The sequence below is a fragment of the Amborella trichopoda genome, chromosome 10 (assembly GCF_054954075.1).
Source record: "Amborella trichopoda isolate Santa Cruz 75 chromosome 10, AtrichopodaSantaCruz75HAP2 v2.0, whole genome shotgun sequence".
Classification (NCBI taxonomy): Eukaryota; Viridiplantae; Streptophyta; class Magnoliopsida; order Amborellales; family Amborellaceae; genus Amborella; species Amborella trichopoda.
The window spans coordinates 12,944,606-12,972,048 of record NC_142345.1 but is presented as its reverse complement, the minus strand read 5'-3'; the positions used below and the strand labels follow the sequence as shown (position 1 = coordinate 12,972,048).

The 27,443-nt window shown below is 38.4% G+C and overlaps 1 protein-coding gene across 2 annotated transcripts; it reads right to left on the bottom strand.

The window, feature by feature from the left end:
• Positions 1 to 218: 218 nt before the first annotated feature.
• LOC18438740 (transcriptional adapter ADA2) lies at positions 219 to 27,443 on the bottom strand. Of its 2 annotated transcripts, none has more exons than XM_011626822.3 (13): positions 26,839 to 27,443; positions 14,106 to 14,161; positions 12,270 to 12,442; positions 10,354 to 10,419; positions 10,093 to 10,218; positions 9,918 to 9,993; positions 9,405 to 9,468; positions 9,248 to 9,294; positions 8,924 to 9,073; positions 7,405 to 7,627; positions 3,459 to 3,669; positions 1,840 to 2,163; positions 219 to 703 (listed from the first exon to the last, which is right to left on the bottom strand). In XM_011626822.3, the coding sequence occupies exons 1-13, from the start codon at positions 26,889 to 26,891 to the stop codon at positions 479 to 481; spliced, it is 1,794 nt and encodes a 597-aa protein (XP_011625124.1). In that variant the 5' UTR covers positions 26,892 to 27,443; the 3' UTR covers positions 219 to 478. The 2 variants fall into 2 exon arrangements, with proteins under 2 accessions (XP_011625124.1, XP_011625125.1); XM_011626823.3 differs by having other exon boundaries at positions 9,411 to 9,468.

Below are 27,443 nucleotides of genomic sequence, written 5' to 3'. Positions count from 1 at the left end.
TAAAGTTTGAGCTTGGTCAACAGAATAAATGCAACCATCCAATTTCACATCCAATGGTCAAGATTAATTGAAACCACCTTGTACCAAAAGTAAAAAATCTCCATCAAAAATATAATAAATGGGGATTCACCAGATTCATGAAAAGTAGAATCAAAATCAATGGCCAGTTTGGTCACTTTCTAAATCCCAAAGGCGGGTACTCAAAAGCATACCTGCACTTCACAAAACCCTCCATTATGAAATTCAAGGAGACCGTACAACATATTCAATGATTCAATAAGCTCAAATAGAATACAAAAATGCACACCTCTAATTCCGTTTTATACAGTTACACGTTTAAAATTACAGATATTTTAGACTTAAGCATGCATGCAAATATATATACAAGCAGTTCAATGACTTCATCGAAGGGCAAAGAGGTCAAACCCCAGGTCCAACCTAATTCATGGTTTCCAGTTGAAAGAATTGAGGAAAAAAACTAAGGTTCAACCTTCACACACTGGTTAAATTCCTCACCTTTAACACAATTGATCTTTGTGACTAAATCATAGACTTTATCCACCTTGCTAGGATCAACCTTAAAGAAGCGATAGGCATCTGATTTCTCGACTGTGGTGCCTTTCAAGGCCTCAAGAGTCAGAACCTCCTTCATCTTCAGGTAATGAGCAGGCAGCAATCTATTTTGGCAGCATAGTTGTTGCTCCTGAACATCACAGGCAAAAATTCTAGGCTAAGATCAGACACTACCAACTCTTTCACTGCTTGGTAGAAAAATTGGGAAAAAAAAAAAACTAAGAAATTATAACAAAGAGTAAGTAAACTGGTAAGCATCACCACATAAGTGGTAAAAGCAAAGATTAACCATCTTCTGAAGAAAAAAGAAAAAGTAAAGAAAAAGGAAAGAAGGATTGGAAGAAAGACAACTGAAAATGTCACCACAAGAACCTAAATCAGTATGGAAACCATGCAGAAAAAAACAAATAAAAGATTTTGTTTAAATCAAGTTAGAACTTATTTAAGATGCCATTCCTAAGGAACTTAAATCTAGCACCAAAATCAATATAAGAACTGCAACCTGCACACCAAAAAGTCCTTTTCCTTCTAACAGGTAAAAACTTTAAGCTGATCAGAGAAGAAACCCACATTTAGGGAATGACTAATTTCATCTAATTCAGCTATTGCTTCTTCTTCTAATCCTCTTTGATGGGTATTTATGGTTCTTTTTTAAAGCTGCATAATGTGTACCATGAGAAATAGATGTTCAAGGATCCAAAAGCTTCATGAAATACATTTACCAATCCTTTTACTTATCACTATGCAATGAATCTTTTTGTTCTATTTTTGTATTTATTAAAAAGCTATACCAGGCTTATGTAAAAGGGCTTCAAGTACCATAAAATAGTCAGCTAATGCTTCTAGAAAAAAACTGCAAATGGATTATTCAACCAGACTATGAGATGAGTATATAAGAACTGCAACCAGACTATGCCATAAATGATTTTGAGAGTTTTTTTGTTTTCCCTCTTTTTGAGAATGTTAATTGTATATATTTGTAATGCTCTTATTACAAGCTTTGCAATACTGGTGTACGCCAGCATAAAAAATTCAAAAGAATTTTCAAGCATAGAAAACCTGCCGACACTTGACTTGAAGGATAAACTGTCAATTTCTATGACATTACTAAACCAAAAAAGAAATCTTATCATAAACCAAACAGTGAAATAAAGAGAGCTCTTTCTTACATAACTTGAGAGAATATATGGGCTTAAAAAGAACAAAAATAATCTCAATCTCATTTTGAAACAAAAAAATGAACTTAGGAAAGCACCCAATACTCACACTTGAAGACAGTAAATTTGCTCCAGGAAGTCCAGTGATATCCCATTGATCCATTGCCCTTGTAGATGATAAATTGTTGACACAAGAATCCATCGCCATGGGTCCCTTTGTTTTCTGGTTATCGACAGTGCTGCCAGGGCTTCCATCAGATTCTGGTTTCTCTTTCATCATAGGGCGGTTCACCTTCTGCAATACTTTGCCGCTTGCACCAAGATGACCACCTTCCTTTGCCTTCTTTATGTTTGATTCTGACTCTTTCCTTCTTTTCTCGGCAGCATATCTCTCTCCTTCAGCCAATGTATGGCACCCAACAGCTCGATATTCCTGAACATTAGGGAATCATACTCAGGAGCTCTGAGATAAAAGTTTTATCACCTGTCATAAATGACATCATCACACTGACAAAAAAGGTACCAACAGTTTCATAGCCGACTGTGAATTTAGGTATTTGTCTTTTATATGAAATCTTGTAACCTTTTTTTCCTTTGTTTTTTTTGGAGAAAGTACCTTGTAGCCTTTTTGGTACTTTTGTTTTTTCGGGATTGGTTTTTGTTTTTTCTGGATTGGTAAACTTCAGGACATCAAATATTGTTCTGATGAAGGATATTCTTATAACACTGAGGCATACCTCTATGAAGAAAGATATGCAGCCAACTTATCATCTCCATCTTGAACCAAGATAAATTATTTTAACTCATGAGCATTCCACACATTTGTTAATTTTACTTGTTAGTTAAAGGGAGTTCTACATGACTTGTTAATTTTCTTGTGCATCGACTGATGAAAAATGAGCTCCATCAGCAGACTAGAGAAGCAGTTTGAATGAAGTATAGGTAGCACTGAGATCTTATAGTGAGCAATTTCAAAAAGCATACATACATAATTAAGAAAATCTAAAGGTAAAGTTTATATAGAGCCGAGGCTCTATACAATGAAATTAGAACCCACCTCAAAAATTTTACTAGAAGAGGTTGTTTTGATGCCCAAATATCCTCAAATTGATCATCTCGGCCTCAAGATGCATGGACATGAAAAAAAAAGGATTTCAAGTTTTGGAAATATTGCATCTTGTAACGCATTTTTGGACCGTCAATTTTTAAGATTTTCAAGTTTTCATAGATCTGCTAAATCTACATTATTTTTTAAGCTTTAAATTTTATAATTAAATATCAAAACATATTTTAAGGCTATCGCAAAGATTTCCAGTATTGAAACTACATTTCTCGACACTATTTGAAGGTGCGCTTTACTTTGATTGTTTAGAGCCTCGGCTCTATACAAACCGCACCCAAATCTAAAACTCAAAGACTATTTTTGTTGTGACAGTAGACTTAGAATGCTGACAAGATAAATATAACTAATGGAATGGGAATAAGAGAGCAAACTTAGAATGCTGACCACTTAAAAATAACACATGGATTTCCCAGAAAAACACAACCTTCAAAGTTCTGTATGGAAGACACTACCAGTTCATGAAATTCCAAGGGCCTGGGAAAACATCTGAAAGAATGGAGCCTATAGGCTCTAAAAACATTCTCAAGAACTCATTAATTAAACAACCCTTATCTTCATAAGTAACATTTTCATCAAAGAACCCATTTTCTATCAAATTTTCAAACCTGTAGTTCTTGAATTCTTTGTCGAATCTTGCGTTCTTGAATGAATCCCCGGATTAATGCATCATGTTCCTCCTGAGAATGAAAGCGCATGAACACCTTACACCTATGATATATTTCCGTGTCTTCTTTTGACAGTTCCTTCTCCAGAGGATTAGGATAAAGCAAGTTCCTCTCCAATATGAAATCCTTTCTCCTTTTCCTCTCATCAAGCCTGCCAAACATACCTTACAATTAACTAGCAAGTTATCTACTATCAACAAACAAAAAAGGCCAAGGTTCACTGGCATGACAACTGCTGATGGACGCATTTGCATAAAAAATAAATGCACATGTTAAGAACCTTGTGTAACTGTGGAACCCTGGTTAAAAATAAATACTTGGTTGTTATGTGTGTGTGTTTGTGTGTGTGTGTTGCAACATCGATTTGTTATAAGAAAATCTGTTTTGCACACCAAATATAAGAAAATCTTTTTTGCAACATCAAATTGTTACATCTTTTTTGCAACATCAAATTGTTATATATCTGTACGATACCTAAAATGTGAGTTACGCATGTCACAGGAATATAGCTCCATAGGTTCGATAGGTTCGTAGCAAGTGTAGACTATAATATTTGAGCTCTCGCAGGTTTAAGATATTACGCTAAACCTGTGTGCGTCTTACGAAGATTCTTTCCTAGATATCTTTTTACAGTTTAATTTGAAATCAAGAAAATTCTCGGTCTTCATCCAGCATCGTTAGAAAGAGACATGAATGTCTATAAGACTAGTGTAAAGTCATGGTGCACCTAGCTTAATAGTGCAATATAGTTCCCATAACTTTTTTACAGTCTCCTCACGTGAGGTGCTTCAGGTGAACTATAATATCTTATAATACAATATATATCTAAACTATTAAATTATGTAATATTATATATATATATATATATATATATATATATATATATATATATATATATATATTACATAACATGTACAGTATCATATTATATTAAATTATATATTATAGTACATTACATTGTATTGTTATTTGTAATTAGTGCATTAAAGTATTATATTATATAATGTATTTTAGATATCTAAATATATCTTATACTAATTCATTTTGTAATATAATAAGAAACTATACTAACATAAAATATAATAAGAAAATATACTAATATGATTGTATTTATATATATTTCGATATATTCAAAAAATAAGAAAATATACTAATACAATAGTATTTATATATATTTCAATCCATCAGGTGTAAAAGCCACTGATGGGGCTTTTTTGCATCTAAAATCATGAGAAGATTCAAGAATCAGCAATGATTTTTTAAAAGTGTTTGACATATTTTATATCAAAATACTTAAGTAGAATTCCTGAATGAATAATAAAAATTGCTATGATTAACCAACTCAAAACCTTCCACTTTCTGTTTCACCAGATATTCCCCAATGAAAGCTCACATCCATTCCCTGACATCATCAATGAAGCCCAAACGCTCACGGAAAGCAGTAATTGTGCCAATTTTCAGGCCCTTCTCTCTATGTTGTAGATTCACCAACTGGATTTGAAAGAACCATTATTCCTTTCCTACAAATAAGTTGATTTTTAGAGAGAATTAGAAGTGATAAAAATAAGAGAGAGGGAAGAGGTAGAAAGAAAAGAGAGGTGGTTCACATGGCCCGCTCTCTTCCTGGTTTTTAGTCATTACTCAAACTCTCTCCCAACCAAGTTTTCACTTGGCCTCACGAGGAGGATGCAAAGAACTCCCCAATTGTTCAACACCAAAGAGACGAAAAGCTGAGAGATGGAACCCCTAATTTTAAGACATTACGCCAAAGGGGATTTCATGGGATATTTATAAAAAAAACAATGGTAAATTCTATTATTTGGACAAAGACACGGTTTCTATGAATCCATGTAGAAATGAGTCACCTCGTAAAAATCTATTTTTGAGATGGATTGTTGGACTTAATTTTTAAGGACATGTAATCTCTAACATGGAAATCATGAATATGAAAAAATAAATAAGAAATAATAATTGTATTAAGAAAACATTTGAACTGTTAGTTTCAATTATTTTTAGATGGACCACATATTTGCATCCATCTTTAAGATGGTTGCTTTATACCCTGAAACAATTTTCCTTTGGATAATGGAAAAAGTAAGAAGGGGATTAAGCGTCATTTTTCGTTAGACTTACGGGATTCCATAGGATATTTATAAGACCGGGGGGTTTAGAGAGGGGGGTTTATCTCTTTCACCTATAAAAGACGGGGCTTTATGTCTTTTTCCTCGATATATATATATATATATATCATAACCTTTCTCAATTAATTAGAGTCCGCTACACGAATCCCGATCCACCATTCTTCTCTATTTACGGCCATACCCTCAGTGAAGACATAAGTCCCTATATCTTTTTGGATTATTTCCAACCACATCCTTTTGGACCTACCCTTTGCCCTTTTCGATCCTTCCACGTGAACTAACTCGCAACTCCTAACAAGTGTTGTACTGGGTTGACGCTACACATAGCCAACCCACCTAAGTTTACTCTATCTCATCTTATCGCCTATTGGTGCCACACCTAAACTTTCCCGAATGGATTCATTTAAGATTATATCCCTTTTTGTCTTACTACTCATCCATCTCAACATCCTCATCTCCGCCTAACATTCTGCCCCATAAAGAAAAGCTAGTCTCACAGCTGTCCTATAAAACTTACCCTTTAGCTTCATTGGTTTGCGGATCACATAAAATTCCAGTTGCACATCTCCAGATTTGCAACTGGAATTTTATGTATATATATATATATATATATATATATATATATATATAGAGAGAGAGAGAGAGAGAGACTTTAGGATACCTCTAAGATTCTTCATAACTTCAAAGAGATGAAATGTGCATGCCAACATAATTCTAATCTATAATAAATAATATACCTAACAAGTCACAATGCCAAACCCATATTTTGGTCTAAGGTAATATAGATCATGATGGAAGAATAAACCTCCTTGAGCATTCTTCTCCCAACTTGAAATCCCGAAAATGCAGCCATGATATCTTGCGGACGAAATCCAAAAGATATCCAAGCATGAATTCATAGGGTAACCATCCAGTCCTAGAGATTTTCCCAAGGCTAAAGATGATTTATCACATCTCACAAGACATTTACATTTGTGGAGACTGAGGAGGAAAGCAAAACAAAACATGCTAGAACATCAAAATATGTGGCTGCCAAAAGCATGAGGCAGAGAAAGCATATTCACATAAAACAAATTTTTAACAACACATAGTACAGAGGTAATAGGGAAACTATCAATAAAGCACCTGATGCTCACAAGTAACTGCATATGACATCACATCGCTTTATATGTAAAGGTATTATTACAGGCTTGTATCATCATTAACCATAGAAATACTAATTAGAGATTTGTAATTTGTAATCAGACCGACATAACCTTCCCAATATGATACAAAACATACAAAAGCATGATAAGATATAGAGAAGCATATTACATACAGGAGCATGACAAGATTGAGAGAAGCATATACTTTTTATAGGTGCTAGTTCTGCAAGTGGGCATTGTCTTTGAAGATGAAAAGGCAACATCCTAACATTAAAATTTGAATAACTATTGATTTGAAGTATCAACTTGTGTTTCACCAGTAAAACAGTAGCATCGAAAACAGCAAAAATATCACCCAGAGAATGAAAGGATATTCCAAACTAGGAAAGATCATGAACTATCTAAAGCCACACTAACGTCAGCGGCAAGCCAGCATTCATCATTTGGAGCATTCAACCATAAATGCACAGCAATGTCACAGGCCGCCATCCACATTAACTTCATAAGTTCATAAACATTGAAGCTACATTGTGCCATGAAGGTACTCTCAGTATTCTAATATTATCTCATGAGTAAAGATACCAAGGGATCACTACTAACCGTGAAAGATAAATACGCAAAACTCTTAACTTCAATTCACGATCAGTTTCGGTGTCATTATCTTTGAACTCCATCTCAGCCAAAGGCTGCTCTGCATCATTATCATACTCAGGATCAAACTCTTGCCTCTTGGGGTTATAGCCACTCAGTTCAGTCATAGATGGCCCCTTATCTCCTATGACTTTCGGTTTCTTCCCTCCAAGGCTTCTGTCCATATGAGAATCTGCCAATTTCAATTAATTTAGATGGAATGCAAGTCTAAATTTAGAATGTAAAATCAACTGCCACACTGTAGACAACTGAAATGGGGTCTGTTATTTGATTCTAAATGGAAGTTAACTATAAAAAAATAATAATAATAAGAGGAAAATACCCATAGAGAATCTAAACAGCAAGTTTAATTATTGCCTCCATTTTAGATATTGCTAAACAATATAACTCTCTATAACAAAACTAATACGCCTTAAAACTACTAATTATCAGAGAAAAATTGAGCCTTCAGTTTAGCATGTGAGATAGCAGTAAAGGACTAAGTAGAAGTCAAGTACAATATGTCAAAGAAAATTGTAACCAAAAGCTCTATATAAAGCAGACTCCCATGATGAACCTTTTAATCTTTAAAAAAACATTATGGCCAATCCTGATTTAGATATCCCTTCTTTTGCTAGCAGATTAGCTTCTTGATGTAGCAAGATAGAGCTTTAACTCTTAAACTTCTACGGAAACAGTTAAAAACAATACTATAAAAACCAGAAAGTCATCAAAAAGGTAAAGCGTCCAGTCTCATCAATATCAGTCAATAGAAGAAAAATAAGGAAAAGATTTTAATCATTTGAAATGTGTATAGACAAGAAAATATGAAGAATATGGATAGGACTTAAAAACATAAATCATCAAACTAAGCCGTGTTTTAAATCACTTGCACGCTATAGCACAATATTATACATTATAAATTTAAAGAATAAATTACATCACCCAATATTTATTAAAACATAGATATCCAGTGAATTTTATGTACTTGAAAGCCCTGGTCAAATTGGAGAATGAGATACCAGTAAAAAGCAGCTCAATAGTTGTGCAAATTATGTAAATTACATGAGTAACTTTTAATAAGGAATATCGTGTGTTTCTCAATAAATTCTAGGCGTCAGTATCCTTCACCCCAAGAACTAGAGAGAATCTGATAGCCAGCCCGATACTAAGAACTTATGCATAACAGCTAGACCCACAGCACTTCATATGACTTATCCAGTTTTAACAGAAGGAATACTATTTTGTAGTCTTACCCAAAAAAATGTAAATGCAAAAAGAAACATTTATCACAAAATATTCAAACAAATATATCAAGTGACCCCATCTTGAGTGTAAGAAGCAAGCAGAAATAAAACTTCTGTTCCATACAACTTCTGCATCAATGAAGAGGGAAAACCCAAAGATAGAAAAAGAATCACTTAGAAAACCTAAATCAAAGAAAGTAATAACGACTAGTAAGTAGAAACATATTTGATTCCTGGAATACCTTCAACCGATGCCAAATTTTCAATCTTGATTCCATCAGAACCATCCTTGAGCTGTAACATGTTTGATGCCTTCTTACCTGCACCTGCTGATGCGCCAATCACACTGTTACGACCAACACCATTTATCTTGGATTCTGAGAATTCTCCATCTGATGCAACAGACATTCAAATAGCAGCAGGTTTCCCGTCAAGTATAATCAACCAATAATCTTATATAAACGTGAATACACAGTCCTTTTTTTTGTAACACAAATCATGACTACGCACTTAACGTTACGAAGAATCATATTTCACAAACTGCCAAAAAGAATCTTATTTCGAACCTGCAGTTAGATTAGATGGCGATCTCCCAGTTGGAGCTTCCTCAACCCTTCTCAAACAAATTTAAAATTGAATTAGAATAAAAAGTTCATTCCCTGTCAGCCATGGAGAATGAATGTTAATATATTAAAGGATAAAACAAACAAATGCTCATCATACTTTAACCTCGTAGGAGAGAAAGGAGATTCTTCTTTTGGCAAGATTTCCCCAGGCGCAGAAAAACCTGCATCAATAAATAAGTGTAATGCAATTTGGACTAGCTCTTTCGCTTAAGTATGGATTACTATCATAAATAAATAATTATGAAACAGAGGATCAGATCATCAGAATATGGATGCCACAATAGGCCGAGCTAGCCTTAAATTGGATCTAATTCTTATTTATCTGTTGCTAGTTAACCATATCGAATAACAGTGGAATATTATATCCTTAATAAGCTTAGAATCTTTTTGTTTTTCTTTTTTAAATAAATGTCCTTTTTTTTTTAATGATAACTTGGGACCTCGTGGGAATGGAATTCTAGATGTCACGTTATGGCACCTACACTGCAACCAACTCTGCCTAGAGCCCGTTCACAAACTGGGTACTAAAATTGCAGGAGGAACTCTAACCATTTGACGTAGAAATAGGAAGAAACCAAGTATGAACTGTGAAAGATAAACCATGACAAACCTTTCTTCCCTTCAGTTTGTACTTTGGCCATAGCAAGAAGCTCCTTCCTGTTCTTTCCATTCACACGTGACATGTCCTGGAAATACCAAACAGTAGTCACACACAGAGGCCCCAGGTTCTAGGAAATGCAATCTGCAATCAAGCATTAACAGGAAGGGAAGAAGAAGCACAGTACCGGAAGAGGATAGCATGGAGAATTTATGTATGCTATTGTATGGTGATCAATGCATTGTGCTTTGCTCTTAGTACCTACATGCTCTGCAACTTCAGCCCAGTTTCCCAGCCCGTACATTTCAATTCCCTAGCATCCCAGAGTCAGTAAGATAACCCTCAGGCAAAATATTTATCTAGACAGCACACAGAAAATATTGTCCATATGACAATGTAAATAATATGACATTTAATCAAGATATGTAGTATAAGATTTCTGACCAACCTCTAAGAGCAATATCTCTTCATCGGCATTCCAATCTGAACAAATAAGGGGAAAGGACAAATTATCCTGTGCAAGAAAAATATTATGAGCATTGTGATGAAGCAAGGGAGTATTAAAGGGTTCCACCACTAATAACTTTAAATTGCAAGACACTAGAGTTAAAAAAAAAATCAAAATGCAGGAAAGTATTGCTAAGTAATAACAGTAAGAGAATAATCAAACACCAGAAAGTTGAACCTAGAAGTATTTGCAAGAAAAATATTATGAGCATTGTGATGAAGCAAGGGAGTATTCAAGGGCTCCACCACTATTAACTTTAAATTGCAAGACACTACAGTTAAAAAAAATTCAAAATGCAGGAAAGTGTTGGTAAGTAATAACAGTAAGAGAATAATCAAACATAAGAAAGTTGATTCTCGAAGAATTTAAAATGTTAATTAAAACAAATGTTCAGAGCCTTCAACGAAAAAGGGAACTACATTATCAGAAGAAAGACATTAAGAGAACAATGGCTGCAGCAATACAGAAGTACTGATATCGCACTGAAGGAAACAAATAAAGAGAAGACGACAACTAATTTCACCAATTTGATCATTATTGATAAACTCACCAAATTGATTATCATAGAAAACAAGATCAAGTTCACACCCACAGTAACTTCAGCTAATAAATGTCTACAACCAAGAACGACGCACAAGATACTTAGAGATTCTTAAAATTTATTACACTTATGTAAGAGTTATTGTTGCCCTAGTATCATTCTCCACTTGCTGTGATCAACCATGTCATCCTGTAAAATTGTATATCTGAACTCACATTTGCCTTTCTTCCGTCAACAACTAGATAGTAACAAGAAAATATTTTTAGGGTAATGACTTCAGGTAAGGGCACCTGCTGCACTATAATTGTGTGCCCAAGAATATTTCACTTAGGATATTTGAATTTCCAAGCCACATACAGGCACACTCAACCTTAATTAGTACCTCAAATGTAAACATTGCTTGATAAGATAAATCATGAATCAGTAAGGCTGGGTTTAGGAAGCCCTTTTATTGCATTAATATGCAATACAACTGAAGGTTTCATGGCAGTGAACAAGAAGGTTTGGCAAGTGTTCCCAAACAAAAAATATAATGGAGCAGCCATTCAAAATGCTGCTCCACTTCCCATGAATGTAATAGAGATGGAAAGAACCATGGGCTCTCATCTATATAGTAATGTGTTCAAAAGAATGCAGCACCCATCACATAAAGTTTCTTAAGGTGGGTGCCAACAAACAAAGCCTAAGCATATCCTTTTAAGGCTACATTATCCAAAAATGAAGTAAAATGATTGAAATGCCCACGAGTATAATCTTCTCATCCTTTAGAAGAAAACATGACACATTCTTTTCTGGCACAAGATAAAACTCAAATATATTTCAAAAATAAATCTTACATGATAAATTGTGTACCGATAGAGAGTTTATTAATTCAACCAAATCAATCAAATGCATGTGATCCTAATTCCACAAGTGGATCCTAGGGTATAAACTCAGCTGATGCATCCTTATTTGATCCTGGGTAGGTTCTCATTTCCTCCACGAAATTTTCCATAACCAAGTTAACAAATCTATATTGCCAACATGCCTCAGGCCACTCAATTTCCTTACAATGGCTCTTACATTATTGGTGATTTTACATATGACAATTGGGTGATCCATCAAACAGTCCTTTCAAGAAACTAACCACTCCCTCCAATATCCATATTGCTTTTAATAGATACTCCTAACACCAAAGGAGCAATGAATAATACAGAGCATAGATCTTCTGAGTAACCACGGATATGTGGACAATGATTATCACCATGAGCTAATAAAACAAGATATAAATCATTTGCTAAACAAGGAAAAGCAAAGGTAGATCTAGAATACCAACCATAACCCTGTAGGGGTGATTGCTTTTGTGAGGTGTAACTTCAGCTCCAACTGAAAAGCATTCAACACAAAGGTCAAAATCAGGACATTTAGTGCATTTGATGCGTATCTTTCCAGAGATATCCTTATTGCAATAGTTGCAATGGTATAGAGCTCTTTTCCCTTCAGTTGTCCCTACACAGGCCCCAACAAGGAAATGCAATTACTCTCTAGGAGACAACAAAAAGAACATCCTGAAGAGAGAGAGGACCTACTATCCATGTGACACTTAATAGTATCTAGTGGCAAAATAGAGAAGATAAAACAGCATAACTATGAAGCCATGCAGGATATATATTCATCATTCAAAGCACTAAGGCACAGAAAAAAATTCATTGTCAAGAGGCTAGCGAAAGAAGTATTGTTTTCAACAAAATGAAGAAAGAGTATGCCAGCTGATGAAAATCAAATACCATCATCTACCAATCAAACAAAAATCAAGTACTGTAATTTATAAAGAATGTCAAAGCATGAAACTGATGCAAGCCTAATAAAGTAGAAATTCAGCTCATACCTCACACTTTGACCAAAATAATCTAATCTATAACACCAAAGACAAAAATCAAAATCCTAAGAAAGTTGGGCTCTCACTGAAAACTAGTAGTCTGTTATCTTATCCCGATGTTTGGATCAATTCTAATCATGCAACAGAATGTTTGCTAATTTGCTTTCAGTCTAGTAGATGTCAACCCAAAACAAATACACATGAAAAGGGTATAAATGAAATAAAAACCAAGAAAAAAGTGTGAAAGGAAAATTATGGAAGTGAAATAGGAAGGAAGAATCATTATCAGATAAGCTATACAATATCTCAGAACTCCTGTGCATACGACCTCAATAAAAATATGTAACCGATTTCCTTATATCATGAGTGTGAATGTGGTCCTTTTGAAGAGTCACATTTTTTATCTTACTAGCAGTTCACAGAGTCACATTAGTTAATCCTTCACATCAATGTGACCTAATTTTTAAGTGAGAGAAAGAAAGGCAGCATAGATATTAAGCATATGAATTCATCAAAATTGACTCTAACAAGTCTGTGAAAATTCCTAAGAACAATGTAAAATGGGATATTAAGCTATTAAGAGAAATATCGACTTCAGGCAGAACATATTTAATTATAAAAATGAAAAAGAATATCTTTTCCATTGACAGCATATGCATTGTCATTCTGACTCACGCCAAAAACAACAGGGGGAGTTCAGAGGTAAATCTCGGCAACACTTTGATTTGATTCATCAGACTGCAACTGGATCTTTATACATCCGGCATCAAAAACATATGCAGCTATATACGAGACAGGTTTTGAAGGACATCTGAGATTAACAGACTATCCAATAATCTATGACATTTCAAAACAAATTTCAATTGAATCACAAACTTGGAGATACATTTGTTTTGAATATCTTATAAACTATCAATGTCTGAGCTGCTATTATGTGAATAGTGGATTTTCTATGTCATCATCTCAGGGGCTTTTCGGATGGACTAAATTCGAGGAATAGAACCATCTTTCCTTCCGCCCGTTTGGGAGTTAAAAATGGCACAGCTTGGTCCGCCCCACTATCCGTGGATGATCGATTTTCTTGACCCGTTTATTAATAAAATGCCACCTAAACACCCACATCTCTTAAAAAAAAAAAATAGAAACTGTTATTCGCTTTCCTAAATAAGGGGTTCCCTATTGGAGTTGTTTTGCCATTCTAACAGAGGCCTACTGAATTGGATTTATCGTACTTATGCCATAAGCCCATAACTAAGACAGACCAGAAAGAAAGCAATGTCATCCATATCAAACCTGTGGGTCCAGCCTCTATATTCTCCCCACTTGAAGCAACCCTTCGTCTCTTTGATCTACAAACTCAAAGAAATAAAACATTTATTACATAAACATGAAAGACAAAAGACACACAAGCAAGCCACAGATTTAAAGATATCTGTATTTCTTACATAGTAGGAAAACTAGAAGTCACCAAGCAACAGGAGCCAAATAGAATATGGGCCAATAATAGAACCAAAAGAAATACAAGGAAATAATAGAGCATTTACGGGCAGGCATTAGATTTTTAAAGGGCAACATGAACATGATTGGCAAGGGGAACATAAAACATGTAGCAAATGCACAAGAAAAACAGTTGCCCAAGTTGCAGAAGATAGCGAACCTCTAAAAATCTTGATGATTCAAAATTTCAAATAGGAAATATACAGAAAACCTATGTCTTGAAAGTTGCATACAAATAGATGGTTTTTTCCTATTTTCCTTTTTCCAAGGTAAAACTTCTGATTAATTGGTTCCTGGAACACCTCTGATTTTTATGCACAAAGAATCCCAAGGTACTAGTAAGTAATGCTCGACTTTACAAAATAGTCAGCTCGTAACACCTCCTCTACCCTATATTCCAGGAATCCAGTAACTGAGATGACAGTCATGAAAAAAGTTGATCTTCAACACAAAGGCAGCCCAAAACATACCAGATTCATCCTAAGATGCGCAGCTTGGAAAGTATTTAAAGTACCACACACAGACACACACACACACACACAACGAACAAAAGAGAAACAAGAAGAAAAAGAAGTTTGGGCTAGATCAGCTTGTTTGAGTTTTCGGACAAACATGTTTGGTTTTTCTGAGAACAAGCTTCCAGGGTTCACAACCTTGACCTCTTTCACCAAAACAGGGATGTCCCACTAAACCGAAAGACTACGGGACAGCTTGGATAGAATTCAAATTGTACAAACCCAAAGATCTCATTTTCTCTAGAAAAAGAAATCAAGGGCTTTCTCTGTTTTGACGAGTCAAAAATAAAAGTACCGTCTAAATCCACATGATGTGCGACTGCCATAAAACCAGTCAATATTTTAGAAGTCACTCAATAGGTAGGAAACCACTTTGACATTAGACTTCAAAGATGGTTCAGACATCAGAGTTTAATAACTGAAACCAAGGAACCAAGAAGACTTTGTTGGGATCTCAATGAGAAATTATAGTTTTTTATTTAATGAAAAAAAACTATAGAAAATGAATTTCTTGTTTTGTTGACAATGAATTCCAATCCATTTATTCTTCAAGGCAGTTTGGATGCTCTAGGAAGAGCGAAATCGGCGTATATTTCAAGGAAAGGAATGTAGGGATGAACAAATGGTAAGAAGGATTACTTGCCATGTTAGTGAGCTTGCAAATACCAAAGAGTGGTAATACCACATCTCAGAGAAGGCAATAACAGAAAATTTAAAAGTAGTATGTCGACAACAGAGGATCAAGTCCTTCATTCCAAAGGCATGGACGTTTCCAGAACCTAAGCATTTCAAGTTGAACATTGACAGATCTTCATTACAGAATTCAAGAATAGTGGGTTGTGGGGGAATCATCAGAAAAGATGATGGGTCTCTCTTTGTTGCTTTCACCACTCCTCTTGGTGTGGCATCAAATAATTATGCAGAATTGCGTGCCTTGGAAGCGAGAGTTGATTTGGCTACCTAAATGGATGGTTTTCCTCTACAGATCGAAAGTGATTCCTCATTACCTGTACAGGTCATACGAGGCCGTTGCAATCTCCATGGGTGGTTCATACAATAGCTGCTAATTGCCACTATAGACTCGCAAACTGTTCATGGTCAATTTGTCATATTTTTCGTGAGACCAATATGGTGGCTGATATACTACTAGCCAAAAAAGCTACAATTTTTTCAGATGCAATCATTTGGCACTCTAGGCCTCTTGATTTTCTTTCTCTTTCTTTACTTTATGATGTTGTACAACTTCCCTATTGTATGGTTATAAAATAGTGAGCTGTATTTCCTCATATTTTATTAATGAAAACGAGTAGGGGGCCTTCTCCCCCACTGTTACCCAAAAAAAAAAAAATTTCCAATCCATTTATGCTATGGACATCAATCTCAATCGTTAAAAAGTATTGTGCTCACAAACAAACTACTCCTCTGAAAAGACATGCAACACTACCAAGAGGAACCAGCCTACTGCTTTTCTCATAGCCAAAACCAGGTTATAGCAATACATAATCACATCTGGCCAAAAAAACAAAAGAAATACATAACCATCAAGAATGCCAGACCACCAAACCATCCAATAACTGCTTCACTGTAAAATACAGCTTAGCTGAATTTTCACAATTAATCTGCATAATGGAGCTGTTTGTAGTAAATATGCATTAAAGACCATATCTAAAACTTCAACCACTTCTCTCTCCATCACTGCTTCTTTTCCCTTCTTCTCTTACACAAAATTTTCTACTACATCTTTTTGCGCTTTGTTTTCCACTTCAAAACCCTAACAGAAATACAAAGTCCATCCCCGGATTCCATTGTCATTACGAGATCCCGAAGAAAAAGATAAATGCCCAACCTTGCCCCCCTTTCTACCGCCAGTTCATTAATCCTGCTTGTTCCCTACCCACCTCTATTTCCTCCAAGTTTACCCCACATGTTTCTAATTCTAAAAAATCTTTTGTAGACATTGTGGTAACTAATCTCACCCAACCTACATCCTCTTCTCTAGCCATTAACACCCATCTTGCGTCCTCTTCAACAACCAATATCCCTGCTTCTTCAGTAAAGGTCCCCATTTCCCCCCTTCACCCCATTTTTCTTTATCCCATGGGGTGCGTCATATTTGGCTCCCAGGAACCAGTGAGACTCTAGAGCACATTTCCTCCTTAAACAAATCCTTCATAACTTCCTTCCTGCCTCAGATAAACAATATCAGAGAAATCACTAAATGGTTCCAATATGTCTTCAAAAACGACCACATTTTATGCAGGCCTTTGCACTATGGAAACTACCTTATCTCCTTGCTGGAAGGAACCCTCATCCCTTCCGATGTTCACTTTAGTCGTCTCTTTTTCAGAGGGCGACGTCTGGCTCTCAGAAAATGGAATGAGTCCATTGATGTCGAGTGAAAAACCAAGGTATGGTTTCTTGTCCAAGGTATACCAATCCACCTTTGGACCCATTTCATCTTTAAAGCCATTGGGGATTCCTACGGTGGTATCATTTCAATTCACTGGAAATCCTTAGGTTTTCACCCCTTAGGCAGCCTTATCATCCTTGTTGAATCCCTAACCCCAACTCCATTCCCTCCTCTTGTCACCTCAATTTTAATGGTTTTGCATACCATCTCAAAATCTCTATCCAGTGGTCTGCAAACTCTGACCACCATGAAAGGGCCTCTACAGACCACAATGGTTGGACACATGGTGACACATGATGCAGCCATCTCTCTCCATCTCTGAGGGTGCATCTCCCCGCTCATCTCCCCAAGTTGCAGCCACCTTAACCGCCCCCGCGCCGCCTTTTGGGAAACCTCATGTTGACGCTTTAAATGCCACCCCTTCTTGCTTTCCCCAGGTTTTGGTCTCTCCCCCCAAGAACTCACATCTCTTGACACGTCTCCCTTGAACCTACCCCCCCAATCTCTTGTGCTTCGACCTTTTGATGGTGATCCATCTTCTAGGCCTTATCTCACCGCCCCGTCACCTCTCGATGTCATTCCTAATAACTTGCATATGCCATCAAGCGTCGAGGGACAAGCAACTGCCTTTATTGTGACACAACCTCCTGTACCTGTTGCCCCTCAAATCCCTCTGCAGCCATCTGCAAGCAGCAGCACCTCGCTTCTTCCCAAGTCCCCTTCCATTAATTGCTCTCCCACCCCCACATCTCCCCCTTCCTCCTCCTCGAAAGTTGTTACTTCTTGTAACGCCCCCTTCACCCCTTGTCCTGTCCTCGAGACCAGTTATCCTGCGTTTTCCTCTCCCTAACTCTCCTTCCCCTGCCCCTACTATTTCCCAATCCTCCGCCTTGCATTCAACCCTTGATATCATTTCCCCCTATCATCATGATGTACCTCAGTCATCTCCCCTTCTCTATTATTTTGAACTTTTTATCCCATTTTCAATCCCTTATTCCTCCCCCATCCTCTCCCCTAACCTTTATCCCCCTACTCATTCTCAGACTTCCCCCATTCTACCCTTATCAGTTCCTCCCTTCACCACCTTACCATCCCCTCTCATGCCTAGAAGACAAAAACAGCGTCAGGTCTGCCCAAGTAGGTGGCCGAAACCTCAGGGCTCTTCTACGCCCCCTCACCCCATCCCTCTTACCCCCTAGTCCAATCACCTCTCCGCCCTTCCTATGTTCATTTTGTTGGCTTTCCTACCCCTTCTTCCGCCAATTAGTCTTCTCCTCTCCCCCTCTTTGTCTTCTCTGAATCCTCACCTTCCACCCCCATCCCTTCTAATTCATTTGTTGTTCCTCTCCCCAACCCTACTGGTGCGGGTCTTGCCCAATCAGATTTGGACACCTCGGTCCCCCTCCCGCTGGAAATGAGGCTGGCTCTTAACGCCTACCAGTCCTCCCAAGGAAGAATTCCCCCTTTTATTCCCCCTCTAAATTATTTCTTCTCCCATCCCCTGCCCCTCATTCCCAACCGCAAAACTTCCCACCTCAATCTCCCACCCCTTTGCAAATGATTCCTCCTAACCGCTCCTCCAGTGCGACCATATTTCCGTCTTCCTCGATTCTAGTGGATCCCATTCACCATTCCCCCCCATCCACCCCTCCTTCCCATCAACTCATCAAGCTTCCAATGATGGCTTCGATTCACATATTCAATCGCCTCTAGAGTTGAATATCCAAGAGCTTCAGAGAATCGACAGAGGAGAGCCAAACACGGCAAACATGATTCAGACCATGGACCTTCTTTTCAACGACAACATTGCGGATATCATTGATTCCCTTAGGCAAGACACAGGAGCCACGCAAGTAATCGCTTCTCCCAAAAAATTTGAAGGTTTTAAAGACGGGAAAATATCTCCACAAACCCCATTTTTAACTTTCATTTCTTCTTGAACCCAAAATTTTAAAACCTATCTTCTAACCCCCTAAATAACTTTTTCTATTTTTATTCCAACTTTTAACCCAAACAAATTAGAAAAGACACCTTTTTCTAACTCTCGCCCTCCTCACATGTTTCTCTCTCTAGACGGTCCACTTTCACAGCTCTTGGATTTTCCAACGAGGTCCGGGCAATCATCTATGAAAACCTCAAGGCCCTGAACCTCTTGAGAAACAGTCTCAGTATTCCGACAGGTGGAACATTTTCCAACGGACTTGTTTCAATCTCTCTCCATGTATCGAGAGAGAGGGGTTTTCCTTTGAGTTGGTAGTCCTTTTTCTGCCAGCCACTCTCTCTCCTATTCTCTACTTCATTATCTCTACATTCCCTCCCAAAATCCTCTTCTAAGGCCACATAAAGTTTCTCTCTACTCAAAAAATGCTCATATTTCAATCAAGTCTCCCAAATACACGACTCTTACTCACTGTACGCTGCATATTAGAACTCATTAAAGCTCGATTCGCATCATTATGTTTGATAAAAGGAATGAGGGGAGCTCCAATAGAAAAATATTGGAGGGCTTCGAAGATCAAGATGTTCCCATGCAATAGTCACAAATTCGTGACGGTATCGGGCTGGAACGACCTGATCGTCTTGAATATCCTAATTCAAGGCCAAAGAATTTCTTGCTGCTACCATTACCATATAGTATTCATCTCTCCTTGGTGATAAATAAACCATCTGTTCCTCTTTTGATCTATTAGATATTTCATCAAACAGACTTCGTATATATCCCCAATCACTGATCCTCTCCAAAGACCCATTTCACATAGGCAAGATCCTCGGTTTCTATATGAATTTTGGCCACTGACATTTGAACCAGGCTAGACTGGTTTTCGACCATGTCGAGAACAAGAGCACATTTCTTTGGAATTCCATGATCAATTCATATTCCGATGGTCCTTCACTTGTAGAAGCTCTCTCTCTCTCTACATTCAAATGCTCAGAGAAGGTGCAAAACCCAATAAATTCACATTTCCTTCTCTTTTAAAGGCCTGCAATCTTCGGTCGTCTCCCCTAGAAGGCAAACAGATTCATTGTCAAGTTTTAAAGCTAGAGAGAGGAATGGATGGGTTCATTCAAAGTACCCTTATTGATATATATGCCAATGCTGGGTGCTTGGATTATTCACGCCAGTTTTCGATGAAAGTTCTCAATTTAATGTGGTCTGTTGCACTGCCATGATTAATGGGTACATTCGATTTGGAAGCTTAGACAAAGCGGGCCAACTGTTCAGTGAAATGGTGGAGAGAGAAGTTATTTCTTGGAGTGCCATGATTTCTGGTTATGTTCAGATGGGTAGACATAAAGAAGCTTTCTCTCTCTTTCATGAAATGCAGCTCGAAAATATCAAACCCAACCAAGCAATACTTGTAGCCGTGCTTTCGATGTCGTCTTCTTTGCGTTCTCTCTGTCTAGGCCGGTGGGTCCATGCTTACATGATAAAATCAAGGGTTTCAGGGAATGTGGAGCTCTCTACTTCAGTGGTTGACATGTATTCAAAATGTGGGGCATTGGAAATGGTTCTGAAATTGTTTAGAAAGATCCCCACAAAAGATGTTGGTTCATGGAATGCCATGATCTCGGCTTGGGCCATGCATGGCCATGGCCAAGAAGCCATTGAGCTCTTTCATGAGATAGAGAGAGAGGGGTTTGGGAGGTTGATCGGGGGAGAGAGAAAGGGAATCATCAAGACAGAGTGGTTTAGAAACAATGTCTTTTTAAAATTTGTTTGGGTCAAAAAAGTTAATAAAAAATGAATAAAATATGTTTAGGGGGTTATGAGATATAATAGTGTGAATTTCCATGTAGTAAGATAGGTTTTGCATCCTTTGGTCAATGGAGAAATGAAAGTCCAAAATGGGGTCTATAGAGATATTTTCCCTTTAAAGAATTAGCCAATCTTCAATCTAATGTTAATTATGATTCTCCTGCCTCTTCTTATGTTCAAGTTCCTCTTCTAGCATATTTAACCAAGAGTCCCAAAAAATGTAGGTCCAGAAGAAAACTCTCCCCCCACCCAAACTCCCCCTTATAAAGATCCTATGCTGGATATCCGGGGCCTCGGGTCCCATACCAAGTGATGTGCAGTTCGCTCCCTTATCTCCTTGCATTATCTAGACATATCATTGCCCTGTTCGAAACTAAGCTTCCCACCCCTAACCTTAGCCTTATTAGGGATATTAGGGGGAGGAGACTCTGCAGCTAGATGGCAAAAGACTCCCTTAGAGCCTGTGGAGGTATCTGGGTTCTCTGGAACCCAACCATTTATTAGGTTGTCTCCTCCTCTGTTAGAGACTTCTCTATCAATATTCTCTTCCGTAAAATCTCGGATAGTTTCTCTTTCAAAGTTTCCCTCATTTATGGTCCTCATTGTCCCTCCACCTACCAATCGCTCTAGCCAGAGCTCCTTTCTGAAAATCCCTCTTCTGCTATCCCTTGGCTTCTAAGGGGAAACTTCAACATCTCTAGATGGGTTCATGAGAAGAGCTCGAGGGGTCGCTTAATCACCTCGATGAGAGCCTTCACGGACTTTATCGACTCGGTACCCCTCGTAGAGATTCCCCTTTTAGGATCCTCCTATACCAGGTCTCATCATGCCGCTTCACCGATCATGACCAAAATCGACAGATTCTTAGTCTCTAATTCCTGAGAGACCACCTGTTTGGGTACCTGCTCTAGTGCTTTACCCAAACTAATTCAAATCACAAACCTATCCTTCTTGATACCTGCCCCACCCCGCTGGCTAGAAAACCTTTCAAATTCGAATTGTTCTAGTTTGATGAACCTGTCTCCTACTTGGTAGAAGGTTGGGCTAGGTTCCGCTTGTCCAAACAACTCCAGCACCTAAAGGCCTCAATGAAACAATGGAGTTGTATCTTCCCAGCAATTTCAGAGATCAAATCCTTGCTTGTAATAACCTAATCCATTTATTAGCCTCCCTTGAGGAAATCTGGACACTTTAAAATCAAGAAAATACAGACACATCTTTGGCCCAATCCTCTCCTCCTCCTCCTCCTCCTAAAAAAGGAAGAAACATTTTGGTACCAAAAGGTCCAAAATGAAGTGGCTGAAGGTAGGGGACAGAAACACTGCCTTCTTCCACAAAACCGTTAGTGCCACAAGAAGAACCAATGCTATCACCCAAATCTTCGTAGGTTAATCTACATATTCCCTCCCTGAGCAAGTAAACAAACTAATAATTAAATATTTCAAAAATCTTTTATCCGCCTCCTCTAGTGACCCTCCCTACACAACTCTCTCCTTTTCTTCTCACTCCCCTTCGGATGTGGTCTGGTTGGAAAGACCTTTTACAAAGGAAGAAATCCATAAAGCTATCCTCGACCTAGGCAGAGATAAAGCCCCTGGTCCTGATGGCTTCACCATTGCCATCTTCCAATTCTAGGACACCATGGCACCAGATCTTATAGCCTTTTTTAACGAATTCTTTTTGAGGAGCCACCTCAATTCTGCCATTAATTGTACTTTCTTTACCTTAATTCCTGAGATAGAAGGGGCTGAAAAAATGAGAGATTTCCGCCCTATGAGTCTCCTAAACTCTTCCTACAAAATCCTCTCAAAAGTTCTAGCCTCCCGCCTTCAATCTATCCTCCACTCCATTACATCCCCCACTCAATCAGCCTTTGTCGCCAATAGGAAAATCTTAGATGGGGCCTTCTCTGCCCATGAAGCTATTCATACAAGGTTTTCTATAAGGACCCAAGGCCTAGTCATTAAACTAGACTAGGAAAAGGCCTATGATAGAGTAGATTGGGATGTGTTAGGTGAGCTACGCTCCTGGGTTTCGGTGTGAGGTGGAGATCCTAGATCAAACCATGCATCTCTAATCGCTATCTCTCCATCTTGATCAATGGTTCCCCTACTGGCTTCTTTCCTACCTCCAGAGGTCTTAGGCAGGGGGACCTGTTATCCCCTTTCCTGCCTCCAAAATTCTACGAGGTCTCCAAACCTCCTCCTCTGGTCCAGTTGTCTCTCACTTGCTTTACGCAAATGACACCTTGATTTTTTGTGACGCTGGGCCACACCAACTCGATAACCTTTAGTTGTTCCTTAGATTCTTTTAAGTCACCTCTGGGATGAAAGGAAATATGACCAAAACTAACATGGTTGAAACCTCGCCCCTTTCCCAACATCATGGTTGCGGCATGGATCCTCTACCCTCCAAATACTTGGGCCTTCCCCTTTGCATTGGCAGACCTAGAAAGCTATTATGTGACAATATCTTCGAAAAATTTACTTGGAAATTGGCCAATTGGAAAGGCAGATTCCTCTTGTTGGGGACTCGAATTACTCTCAAATTCTACCCTAGTCAGCATCCCAATTTATTTCATATTCCTTTTTCAAATTCCCTCCTCTATGGCACTTCGACTTGAAAAACTCACGAGGAATATCCTGTGGAGTGGGGCCACTAAGGACCATAAGCTTCACCTTGTTTCTTGGAAAAAGTGTTGCACCTCTAAGAAATTTGGCGGACTAGGTATCAAGTGCATCTTCTAGATTTAAGTTCAAAGATGGTCAGAGAATTAGATTTTGAAAATACCTTTGGGTAGGCTCCTCCTCTCTAGACCTTCTTTTCCCATCCCTCTTCCGTTTAGCCATTGATCTAGATACCCTAATTGCACATTATGTGCACAGTACTGGCTCTGCTAGGTTCTGGACTCCAATATTTAGAATGAACCTTAATGATTCGAAACTCCCTACCCTTAACTCTCTCTTCTACCTTCTGACTCGTGTTTTCCCCCTTCTTACTAGACAAGACTCCCTCATCTGGGCTCCAAATCCTTCAGGCTGCTTCACTATAGCCTCCTTTTACTATTCCCTCCTCCCTTCTTTGAATCCTACCCCTATTCTCAATAAAGTGTGGTCCTTCTCCATTCCCCATAAGATCAAAGGATTCATGTGAATTATGATCCAAGGAAAATCTGTAACCCTGGATCAAATGCAGAGGAGAGGCATTTCCTTGCCTAACCATTGTATTCTCGGTCTCCAGGATGAGGAGACCGTCCCTCACCTATTCATTCATTGCCCCTTTTCCTCTTCAGTGTGGTCTTCCTTTCTAAAACTATTTGGATTCCAATGGGTTACCCCTCAATAAGTTTTGGATCTCTTCTTAGCCTACTTAGGCCCTCCCTTCCCCAAAAACGGTAAGAAACTTTGGTCATAGGCATTGTAGCCATTTTGTGGGCGATTTGGCTCGAAAGAAATGCTAGAACTTTTCGAGGCCTTGCTAAACCACTACCTCATTCCTGGACTCAGTTCTTTTTATGGTCTCTTTTTGGGCTAGAAGTATTCGAACCTTCTCCCACACCCCCATCTCTCACCTTCGGGACAATTGGTCTGTCTTGCTCTCCCTAACGTCACATTCCCCCTCCTTTAGGCCTCAGTGGCATCCCCCTCCTTTGGGAGTGATTAAACTCAACACAGACAAAGCTATTTTGGAAATTCGAGTTCCTCAGGATATGGAGGTCCCCTAGCAAATTCAAACAGTATATTTCTCCTCTTTTTGGGCCCAATGGGAGCTTCAGACTCTAACTTTGCAGAAGCTTCCGCCTTATTGAAAGGCCTCAAAAAGATCCATCGAGCCCCTTGTTAATTTTCGACATTGGAAGTTGAGTGCAATTTAAGTAATGTTGTTTCATGGACTACCAAGTTGGTGTATCACCCGTGGAGACCAAGGGCCATTTTTTACCTCATGACCCTTATTTGCACCAACCTCCCAACTATGACCTTCTCTCATGTACATATAAGCGCAAACTCAGTGGCTGACGCTCTGGCTAAGGGTGGAGCTAGAGGCACCTTCCCCACTCTGGAGTTCCTGCCACAAGCCCCAGCATTTGGGGATCTCTTATTCATTCTGTAATGGGACCACCCTTCTGCCTTTGTAAATCGAGATTGCTTGCTACAAGGTATAAGTACGCCCAACAATCATATCCTTCTATTCCATGTTATCTTCTTCTTCTCTCTATTTCTCCATCTCGCTCCCTATTTGTCTTCTCTTCCTCATGCTCCCCTCCCTTTCTCTCTATCTTTCGCAGCTACACTTCCCCCCACAAAAAAAAAAGAACTATACAAGGAGAAGGGGAGAAGAAAATAAATGACAAAAAATATAAGAAAAAAATAAAAATTGGAAAAAATAAAGAGAGAAAAATTCAAAGAAAAAATATTTATTGCCCTCTCTATATCAATATTTATTATGGATCTCCCCCCTTCTCTCCCCTTCTCTCTTTCCTCTTATTGTCATCCCCCTCTTCCCCTTCTCCTCACCTCCTATCTCTCACTCCCCATATAATTGCCTTACACCTTTATCTCTCTCTGTACCCCCCATTCCCCTTCTCAATTGCTCAGAAAAAGAGACAAGATTTGGGAAAAAAAGGGGGGAAAAGAAGAATGAGAAAAAAAAAAAACAAAGGGTGGAGATAAAAGATGGGAAACAAAAAAAGGGAGAGAAAAAAAACAAAAAAATATAGGGATCATTGCCCTCTTCCCACCGCCCCCCTCTTAAGCCTAACTACTAGTCCAAATTCGTCCCTCCACTCTTTCGTTTTCTCTCTTTCTCTCCCTTCTCTCTGTCTAATAAGCTCTATCTGCTCCCTTACCCAGGTCTGACTTCTCCACACCCCTATCTCCATCCTCTCTCTCGCTTTCTCCATCCCCTTTCTCTCTCTAAAAAGCTCTAGCACTCCCTATCCCCTTTTCTTCCTCTCCACCCCTCCTCCCTCTCTCCCTTTCCCCCTTCTACCCCTTCTACCCCTTCTCCGCCCCTCTAATGGGGATTGCAAGGAAAATTTTGTTACTCGACTGAGCCGGACCAGATCCTCTTTGGCTCATCCCCTTTGCCTCATCCCCTTTGCCTCAACCCAAGGAAGATCGCCATTGCCTTTCCCACAACAGGGTCCCCCGCGACCTCTCAAAGCTCAGACACTCAACTTGCGGATTGGACCAACCCAGTCTCGAGGAGTTCATTTTTTGATATATCAGCTAAAGGACATAGATGAAGGTTTTTCTATGTTCAATTTCTCGGTTATAAGCACTCTGCTTTATATGCTCTCACCCCCTTGTAATCTAAGCACCCAGCTTGTCGGATGCATTTTAATCTCTCCATTTTCATCCAATGTAATATATTGATTTTTATGCAACAAAGTCAACCATTCTCAAAAAAAAAAACGACCATATCTCAATTTCATGTTATGCTTTCATCATTACCTTTAAAACAAAAATAAAACCCCTGATTTTGGTTCACCTACAAACAAAACCAATTTGGCAAGTGATTTTAAGTTTGAAAGAAAGAAGGTAACTTTACTGAATGAGAAAACAAAACAAGGAAAAGAAACAAGCAACTGTCATGCCACACCAACTAAATACATGGTTATGCCACCATATAGAGCAATTTTACTTCCCAACAATAATTCATAATGTAAGTACAAAAAAGTTATAAATACGGAAGATTAGCAATTAAAAACTAAAAAATTAATATCAATCTAGAATCTACAAGGGGACAAGATGTATCAAAATTCATTCTGAGAAGGGGAAAACAAGAATCAGGTCTGCCAGTAAAGTAAATGCAATTATGGAGAAAATGTTTTTGATTAATACTTACCTTTGATTGGGATCGTCTTCTCCAGCATTAACAGCTGCCCTCGAACGCCCCATTTTCTCAAGAAACACTAAACCCTCATCAAATTAAACTGTTTAAACTAGTCTCCATTCAATTTACAGGCAAATAGCCTAATTGGGCGGTGTTTAGAATATAGAGTATACCGATTAACTAGGATTCCATGAGTCAAATCTTACTGCAGTACATAGTTAGGATTCATATCATACAGGTCGATAGGATTCCAAAGACCAAACCCTAATATCCTACATAATTAGAGCTCCAAGAGCCAGACCCTAATGGAGCCCGTAACTAGGGTTCAGTTCATGCCAGGAAAGTAGGGTCCCAAAACACAAGCCCTAATGGGGTACAAAAACAGGGTTCCCAAGTACTACCGAAGATCAGGCCATACCCCGCGATTGTCCGAGTTAAAAACCCCAACGGACGATGAACTCCAAACTTGCCAGCTAAACTAGGGTTTAAATGCGAAACCCTAATGCAGCATGAGCATCGAGGTCTCACATGAAAAAGTTAGGTCTCACAGGCGAAACTCTCACGGAAGTTGGATTCAAGGTTTAGCAGGTAAATTAGGGCTTTCAGGTGAAACCCTG

Excerpts from the sequence above, each read along its gene's own strand:
- LOC18438740 (XM_011626822.3), bottom strand. The coding sequence starts at position 26,891 with ATGGGGCGTTCGAGGGCAGCTGTTAATGCTGGAGAAGACGATCCCAAT. Across the intron at positions 3,670-7,404 it reads TTGCGTATTTATCTTTCACG|GCTTGATGAGAGGAAAAGGA; the intron begins GTTAGTAGTGAT and ends TATGTTTGGCAG. Across the intron at positions 2,164-3,458 it reads AAAGAATTCAAGAACTACAG|GAATATCGAGCTGTTGGGTG; the intron begins GTTTGAAAATTT and ends CCTAATGTTCAG.